Source organism: Pollachius pollachius (assembly GCF_949987615.1).
Source record: "Pollachius pollachius genome assembly, chromosome: 14".
In the NCBI taxonomy this organism is placed as follows: domain Eukaryota; kingdom Metazoa; phylum Chordata; class Actinopteri; order Gadiformes; family Gadidae; genus Pollachius; species Pollachius pollachius.
In genome coordinates, this window is record NC_136947.1 from 5586466 (window position 1) to 5596422 (window position 9957).

The window sequence follows — 9957 nt, forward strand, 5'->3', positions numbered from 1 at the left end:
AACTCATCTATTATGCGGTTTCAGTTCTTACGTGTGTGGCCGCGTGCTTGCCCTCTTCCACGCCTGTTTTAGTACTTGTGTATTCCTGAATGTTAACATCCATGTTTTGTACTATTACAGTATGTCAGCTATTTCAGGCATGGATGGAACTATGGATATATATCCTGTTTGGTACCATTACAATTATGAAGTACATTTGTTATTATAGCCTAAAGGATTTTTTTTCCACTTCCACAAGGTTTTCCAATCTTAACTTAAAAACCTGTACAGAGTATTATCAATATGTATTTCCCCTCCAGATTGTATATTGGCTTAATGGGATAATTCAAACTGAACCAAGTCACATTTCGGCCTGCCTTTACTACTCTTTTCATCTGAGCGTAAAAGGAGAGGTTTTATTCTGCTCTTTCTCTTTCTGGGAGGTGCCCAGGGGTTATGATTCATTGGGCATGTGTCAAGTTCAGGCCTCACTTCAGCAACTGCTGAGAGATTTGGATCTTCCCACAGGTTTACTGAAATGCTTGCCACTTGTGAAAAAGCTTGAGGATGCTGTCTTCGTTACCATAGAAAATAAGGATTACGGATTTAAACAATGATTTCTTATGGCCATCGTTTTGCACATAAAGGTTGATTATATTGAGTAGTAATGAAATTGCATTTCATAATCCATAAAATTATTGTGCTTTATTTTATCTTTAAAGAATCCAAATGCCCACAAGTCATTGTTTTCTTGGAGAGTGAACAGGAAAAAAAAAACTAAACCATATACTGTAAACATTCACATTATTATTTTTTTAAATGTATTCTTCAGTAAACTTACCGCAAAATAACACATTTCATATAGTAAACAGAAGAGATGACATTTATAGGCAGTATCACTCCAAACCGTTGGCTTAGATTGCGTTTGAGGTTGATCTACGTGGTGTCCATCAGCTCAAATTGCACAAATCAAGTAAAAGTTTCAACTCTAAGACAGTCACCGTGAAGCACATAGGTGGGCAGACAATTTCCGATCAACCTGCCGTATCCCTTGCCCTTTTGTTTGTCCTTAATAAACAAAGGCGTGTGTTGTCATTAGCCACCACCTTGCTATGATGCACTACCAAAGTAGACTGATGTATCCATGACTAAGGAATCAACACACAACACATGCAAAAACACTAAAATAAAAATTTGGCCAATGAGAAGGACAGTTCCTCGTTACGGACTTAAGGGTGCTCCAGTAACCATCCATATGGCAATTGTTTGAAGAGAGAAAAAAATAAAAGGAAAACGTTGCCTATGAGAAAGATTTCACAAAATCGAATGTCAAGGCACTTCCTCATGTGAGGATCTTGTCTTTGTGTGACATGTTTGTGAGGCAACCAAAATAATTCAACTAAAACAAGCAAAATAAGTAAGTACTTACCACTTGGCAACTCCAATTTAAGTGGATAAAAGCGTTTCTATTAAATGTATAAACACAGTTTACATGGTAGCTTTGGTGTCACTGCTGAGCAAGCCTGACCCTTGTTGAAATCCCACACTGCAACCAACTGTCTGATACAACAGAGAGAAGTGAAATATCTATTATTGTGGACCTTCACCTTAAGCTTAAGTCTGCACAGTCATCATCAAAATTGGCCAGTCATACAACAGTTTATCCCGACCAATTTCCACTATTTGCAAACTGACGCTTCAAAATGAATGTACTTGCTGGTATTTCAGTGTTGGCAATCGATGACAACAAAACACAATACTGTACAGATAGAAATACCTCATCTGTGCTAACGTTGAACTATGTTAGATTAGCACTTGCTTTAACCTCTGAAGAAATGCTTTTAAATAAATACATTTGGACCAAACCACTCTTTTGCATTGAAATAGTCTGACATGAGATAAGATTGAAATAACGGAAGCAAATTGCCCCAGGTGGCAGTTAGGAGCTAGGATTGACCTTGTTTTCATTTTCTGTTACATCACCAGCTCACTACTGTTCACCCAGAGGTACTCACGTCATACAAATGAACTGGAGTCAATAATGTCCCGTGTACCAAGGTGTGAGGCTTGCCAACAGAAACAGGGTGAAAGCATGTTAAACCACCCAGCACCCTGCAAAGCTGCCTGCAAGTATAGCTAACAAGTAGCCTTTGACTGAGCTTTGATTTTCATACGCAGTAAATAGAACCAGGCATTTCCCCCACAAAATACCCACAATTCCCCCTTTTTTTTCTATTTACAAACTCATAAATATATATATAGTCTACAGTAGGAATAATCATTTGCCCCGCCGAAACCATCATACAAACAACAACAAACCGTTTTTAAAAAACAAAAACAAACATTTTTGAATCACAAATAAAATAGGTTATTTCTATCAACGAGAAGAAAACGAAAAGAGAGAATGTATTTGTTTTCCTTTGGAGTGTTGTTTCGCTATGTTGATCCGGTAGCAGTACTTCTGTAAGGTCGAGCCCTCGGGAGAATCTGAGACCTGAGTGTCTTCCGCCAGGTGCAGATCGTGACGGCGCTGAGATCCGGGGTCAGTCTCAAGTCCGAGGCCCCCAGTTCACGTGGTCCTACACTGAAGATACAAAGGAAAAAAATATAGATAGGGTCGGGGGTGGTGGTGGTGGGTGGTGGTGGGTGGAGGTGTGGTGGGGGTGTGGGGAAAGAGGTTTGTGAATCGATTCTGAGAACAGGTCACAGGTCACATGGTCGGCCTAAGATTCGGGGGACTGTTCTGAGAGGGTGTTGAGCAGGTTTCTGTAAGCCGGGGAGTTCATGTAACGCGGGTACGAGTCTCTTTGCATTAGCGTGTAGATCTGCAGCTGAGCGTCGTCAAACGTGTGGGAGGAGGGCTCCAGCATGTTCTTGTTGATCACCTCGCGCACGCGGGAGTCCAGGCTCACCTGGAGGACGGGGAAATGGAATTAGACTCACAGACTCTGAAACACGCATGTTCCTGTTTCCTGTGTTTACAGTGTTTCCTGTTTGCTGCCAAAGGATAAGATAGCTAAGGGTGATTAGATCTCATCCATCAGAAGACCCCTCTTTTATCCAACGGGACTTACAGGTTTTGGATGATATTATTAATGTAATTACAACGTAATAATTAGAACTTAGTTTTCCTTAATAAACATGTTATTACAGAGCAGGTAGGGATCTCCCTTAGGGAGGTAGGTTGCGGACATTGTGAGATCGAACGCAGAACGGACCAGATGCCAAAAAGCTCTACACAATCTCAAAAGGATTCTTCGGAACTAGTGTTTCCCCCTTTCAAACGTGCTATTCTTAAACGAGCCCAATTTGAAGCGCGCCGATCCCGGACCTCCTTGGGTGACAGGATGGAGATGTAGTCCTCGTAGATGACACGGGCCTTCTCCTCGATGGCCGTCTTGTTGGTCTCCTTGGTGAACTCCTCGCACGCCATCCAGAACAGCATGTTCTCCTCGCTGAACTCGGTGCGGAGGAACAGCCGGAAGGAGGCTCTCCCCACAGGGCAGCCCATCAGCTTGTCAAAGGACTGCCCCCACGCGCCCACCTCGTCCAGCGTCGGCGTCGGACTGCGGACACCACACAAGACGGCAAATGGTTCGGTGGGGGGGGGGGGGGGGGACGTGATTGGGTTAGAAGGGATGCTCTGGTGATCATACGGTAGCAGCGCGTTTGGTCCGGTTTCGATCCCCGACTGACCTCTCGTCGCAGTCTGCGGTCCCTTCCTTGACATCGTGGGAAGCCTTCCGGTTCCTTTCTTCTCGGTCTTCGTTCCTAGCAGGGTGGTCAAAGCGGACGTGTAAGGAACAAATGGGATTCAGACTTGAGAATATCATTGTGGGGATTGGGTCAATGGTGTCTGTGAGGTGTATCTATGTATATGTGTGCCTGTATGTGTCTTGCATGCACCCACTGAAACACACACATACACGCAAAAGAACACACACACAAACACACAGCCACACACACAGCCCCCCCCCCCCCCCCAACACACACACACACACAAACACAAATCATCACCCCCCACAAAAATCCTTATGTAGAAGCATTCCAGAATAGGAGACCTGATTCATTGCCTGTAGCTAGGCGCCACCTGCTCTGCTGGGCACATCAAGCCCTACACTGAGGTTGCTTGTGTTGAGCAGCGGGTGAAGGACCTACCAGGAGCAGCTACAGCAGCAGCACCAGCAGAAACAACAGGCATTGGAGCCCCGAGGATTGGCCTGGCCCGGCTGGCCCTGCTGGGCTGGCACGGTGCCCCCCGCCGCCGACTCCTGCTGCACCGACATCTGCCTCTTTCGCATCTCCATCCGCTCTGATCCCATGGGCTGCGGGGAGAGGGACAGCCAACACTGAAGACCCGCACACACACACACACACACACACACACACACACACACACACACACAGTACAGGAGGGCCACACTCTCCGAGGCCTGGCCTTCAGTATGATGTGCATTTCATTTAGGTTGAGAGTGTCATTCAAATGAACCAAAGCAACGGCCAAAATTAACAAAAATACCAAAACAATATTCTTGTGGGGCGAAATGTACCTGTTACGGATGACGGTTACAGCAGTATGAGAAACAAGATGGACCGAGCCAATCACGTGATACGGATTTGGAAATATATGCATATCTCTTGTGTCAGTCTGCAGTATCCAGTCGGGTTTTTATGGCATGGTCATGGTAAGTAAGTGGTTGTCAGTCAGGCTGAATATATTCTCTGGTCAGCAGTAGTGTGGGTTTTTGTGTGTGTGCGTGCGTGTGCGTGCGTGTGCATTTGTGTGCGTGTGTGTGTGCGTGAGTGCGCATATGTGTGTGTGTGCGTTTACGTGCATATGTATGTGTGTGTGTGTGTGTGTGTGTGTGTGTGTGTGTGTGTGTGTGTGTGTGCGCGTTTACGTGAATATGTGTGTGTGTGTGTGTGTGTGTGTGTGCTTGTGTGTGTGTGTGCTGGCATGCCCTGAGGACATGTTGTGATGGAATGCATGGCTCCCGTCAGGGAGGCAGGAATCATCTGGTGTTCCAAGGACCCCTGCTGTGACACATCCCAGCATCAAGCAATTCATAAAGTTATTTAACCAAGAGGGACGAACAGATGGCATCTGTAGCGAGTCGAGAGGGAACAGATCACAGGGGCTGGTTTCAGTGGCCTTCTTGGTTCATGGCTCAGCAATTCCAACTCAAATATCTATTCAGGGAAACCCCTTGAGATGCCTTACACGTTTAAAGATGTTGCCCAAAATATATTCCGCTATGATGTGTTATATATCTTTTGTATATAATAAAAAATTACTATCGTTCTATGATTCTCGTATGGATGGGTCCATGCACCTTTAAGCCCTTTGCAATTGTGATTACTGTTGTTTAACTGTAGCAAGCCATGAAGCACATTATCCTCTTTTATAACTGCATCGAGCAGGGCTGGTAAGGCCTCAAAGGCATAAAGACTGGCAATGCACACAGAACATCTTCAAGCCTGCATGCTTCGAACGTATAGCCTCTGCTGTAGTCGCTAATTATAGCGAGCAACAACCGCTGGCAAAGCCCATCTGATCATTTATGTAACAAAGCTCTACGCGGTCAACCCACGGCGTGATTAGACTACTACCTGACACAAGAAACGATGTCAGAAGATTGGGCGGATGGGGGGAGGGAGGGGGGATGGGGGTGGGGGGGAACTAGAGGCGCAGCTTGTGAATCTATAACCGCAGCACCGCTCCATCAGTCTCTCAGTGAATTCAACATAAATTGGTGCGGTGCTAAAAATGGACGGACGTGATTCGTATTATGACATTTTGGTCTAGCAGAGCAGGGTTGGTTGAACAGATCGTACGCGTCTAACGAAATGCATTATTTTACACGTTAGGTGTCGGATGCTTTCCTCAACAGCTATAGACGATGAAATGGGGGGGGGGGGGGGGGGGGGTATCCATTCAGAAGATAAAACATATCAGAAAACCGATAACGACCATAATGGATCCATCGAAATAAAGCCATATAATAACACGGTGAATGACAGTGTCCCTCTTCAATTCACAAATGCAACAAAAAACAACAACAACAACATCATTGCCCTTATAGGAGAAGCTGTACTCGCATCACACCACGGAAAAGTGGGACCGTGTGAAGAAGAAGCAACACACAGCTTCATCATCACCCCCTGGACGACCACCGAAAAGACACAGCCTCGATCTGTTTCAAAGCCCCCACTGTACGCTACGGCAAGGTAGAGACATGACACACAACGCCATCAAACGCGCCTGACACACACCGCCCGTCAAATATCACACCAGTTGGCGACTAATACTCACAAATTCACCATGTATGCCCAAAGTCAAGAGGTAATTCTTTGCCTTGATTACATCCGTTGGCACATAGGGCTTTTTTTCCAAACCGGCTGCTCCATGTGAGTACGCATGCGTCTTCTCCAAGTAGTAGCCCGGTGGAAGCGTAAACCCCTCTGTCATGGATTTACTGTGAGGCTCACTGTAGCTCCTCTGCCTCTCTCTGTGTTCAATCGACTATTGGCCTGCACAATGCACCGTTCTCTAGCGAGCAGGGGACACGCATGGACTAGCCTGTATGCTTGGCGCTACAACATGTAGGCCCTATTTTCTAGTCGTTTCCACCAAGTAGGCTACTCGTTAGACAAAATATAGAATGAATTTAGGAAATGCAATGGTTCATCCGAGCTTCTTTCGATTGAAATTCCACCTGTAAGATGTGCGCTGTCCCTGGTCCTGAAACAGCCAAACGCGTCATAACAGCTTCATTTTCGTTATTGTCGCTGTTATGTAGGCGAATACAACCTATAAACCCTGATTTCGGATAGTTTACGGGTTGCATGGGTTAAGAAAGGGTATTATGCTCCTATGAAGATACAGTGCTCTGGATGATTTACATTTGCATAACCAAATATAAAATACATTCATTCGATTTGTTTATCGGCTTCAGCCGTCCCTCAAAATCTTAAAATTCGGTAGACCTAAGGAAGAAAATAAGGATAATGACGAAAATAATGAAAAAAGTAAATAAAGTATAAATCAGGATTATCGAAGGTCATTGCTCTATGATAATTCTAATTAACATGTATAAACATTGTTATATTGATATGTTTCATCATTTAAATATAGCCTTCAGTTCACACGTAGTTTGTGTACCAAATTATTATGTATGTTCATATATATATAGATATATATTTATATATATCTATATATATAGTGGTCTATATTTTTGTCTCTCTGTCTGTCTGTATTTCGATCTGTGTGTCAATCTAGCTATCAATTTTTGAACATAGCTGTGTATAGGTCTCTACTGTATGTAGACACCAGATGGCAGTCTGTACAGTCTGTACATCAATTTAACTCATAGATATCCTAAACTCTGACAACAGTTTCCCAAATACACACAATAAAGTACAACAGAGTACACACTAAGTTTGATGCAACAATGCATTCAAAGAAGCATCTGAATTATAAAAGGATTGCTCATACGGGCAGGGAAACGTTAATAATAATGCAAAAAAAAGAATGAAAAGAAACATATTTGACGAGTTTCATAAAGTCAACTTCTATTCATTGTTTTTGGGTCATTAAGTCTTTCTAAGTGACCGCTCAACTGGGGCATGCCCTGCAAAGTCACTTATGTCCTGTGCCCCCCCCCACCCTGGTCCCCAAGGGGAAAGAACATGTGACTTACTCCATAGCACTTCATTTAACACCTTCCCCTGTGTTACTGTTACGCAACACAGCCCTAGCAACAGCAGTGTCAGATTGACATGCCCATGCCAATGAAAATGAACGTTTTGGTGATTTGAACACTTTATTTTTTCTTTTACTCTCAAATCAAATAAGCCAGTGGAGATGTGCGTAGGTAGCCTACACAAGGTTGCATGGGACACCAAGGGAAACAATTGATTCACAAGATGGAAGATGGAGGAATCTTTAAAAATTAGCCCTTCTCATCGATCTCTGGGTTCAAAGAAGTGTCATCGGAGGGAGAACCACTGTGTGTCTGTGTGCGTGTGTGTGTGTGTCTGTTGCGTGTGTGTGTGGTGTGCGTGGGTGTGTCTGTTCTGTGTGTGCGTGTGTGTGTGTGTGTGTGTGTGTGTTGCTTCACTGCTGATTCACATACACATGAGATATCAGTCAGATGTGCTGTGACTAGAGAGATGTTACTGACTAAAACCACCATGTTGTTTTTTCTTACCCAATCATTGATATAAATCTATTTCTGTTTAATGTAAAAATAAAAATAAATGACTACCGATAACGATGACTGTCTTCATTTGCGAACAAATGAATGCAAATGCAAGTTAGTTTAATGTTAATATTATTTGTCATTATTTATCATCAATGACGCCATCACCCTGTATGGACAGTTTCCCTTTTTTTCAGTAAATTAATCCATTTGTTTTGCCTCCCTTTGCCCTCACTTGCCAATAGTTTTCAGGGGAAGGCGATTTAATACTGGACTACTCAGTGAAATGGTCTTCTGGAACAGAATGGAAAGTGGTGTGTAGCATACTCAACCTCAATGGCATTATCATAAATCACAGAAACTACTCCATTAAGAAGGCGGGATTTCCTATCAAGGATTTTTTTTGCAAGAGATCGAATCCACAAACACATCTGTATTTCTAATTTTACGGAAACAAAATATGACTGTACAGTACATCCAACCGTCATCCTAGAGATCTCTATCGCGTTCATCTTAGACAACTGCCAGAGTTCAAACACACGATTCAATCGTATTCAGTATGAGTGCATACGGTCTGAATAAATACACACCATTCCCTTCATTTATTTTTCAGATAAGGCTGCTCCTCTAAAAGCCCTGGACAGCACATGAAACTGTTAGTGATAGTGACCCCCCACCCCCCCCCCCCCCTCACCACACCTTCCTCCTCCTGTCCTCTCAACTCAGTTTTGGAGTTGGGCTCCTGAATTCACAGCCTGAAGAGACACGCCCTCCTAATCACATCAGAGCTCTGAATGGAAACATGCTTCCCCTTACTACTGCAAGCCATCGGAAATCTTTAGTTATCCATTTAACAAGTATTAATCTGCTGGCACACACTCCCAGCCCATTTCTATTCTTAGTCTTCTGTTTAATTTATTAATAGCACCTGGAAGGATTGTTGGGCTTGTTGTCTTGGCTTATAAACAAACCCAAGAAATAAAGCATAGTTAAAGTTAAAGTCAAATTCAAGACAAACCCCTTAAGGGCTTGTCTTTGTGTGATTCATTTTATCACTTGTTATGTTGTAGTACAACATCTTAGTAAACTCACTTTAATCTTCTTAAGCCTTGTACAGACAGGAAGTCTCTAAATAGCTATGTTGGTGCTCAAGATTAAAAAATGGCCACCCATACAAACAATGAGCCTGTAATGCAAGTTCAGAAAATAGCAGGGCGAAATATGTACCATATGAATCATAAAGGTATTTCCTATTGGTCACAATAAGGCATATCACTGAAGAATGATGATTAAGAAAATGATCAGTGAGTCTCCAAATCATTGTTATACAAAAGGTAAATTCTATTTCATGATCTATCAGTATATGGGCAACAGGTGAGTGATTAACCTTGAGAAAAACCAACCTCGATTCCCCACACACACACACTAGAGTTTGTATTCAATCTCAAAACCTTTTACCCTCACAACTAAAAAAAACCCTGATTTGATTTGATCAGCCTGACGGTTCAAAGCTGACCAATGGCTCGGTTGAGAACTTCTACAAGAACCAGGTGCTCTCAGTCGCACATGCCGTTACCTCAACACACACCATCTCCAGCTGCTCGCTGTCATGGTTGGGGTCGCTGCAGCCCCCCGTGGCCTGGTAGCCCTCCCCCCGGCGGCAGGCCTGGGCCAGACCCCGGGCCCTCTGCCACATCAGGGCCCTGGTGCGGCCGATGCCTCGCACGGCTGGCGTGGGCCGGATCTCCCACCGTCGGGCCACCTTAACGCTCGGCAT

At 43.9% G+C, this 9957-nt stretch overlaps 1 protein-coding gene across 1 annotated transcript; it reads right to left on the reverse strand.

The window, feature by feature from the left end:
- Positions 1-2702: 2702 nt before the first annotated feature.
- rgs20 (regulator of G protein signaling 20) lies at positions 2703-9957 on the reverse strand (the record flags this gene model as incomplete). The annotated part of the gene is made up of 5 exons (XM_079750982.1): positions 2703-2891; positions 3311-3545; positions 3676-3750; positions 4138-4304; positions 9757-9957. The coding sequence occupies 5 exons, from the start codon at positions 9955-9957 to the stop codon at positions 2703-2705; spliced, it is 867 nt and encodes a 288-aa protein (XP_079607108.1).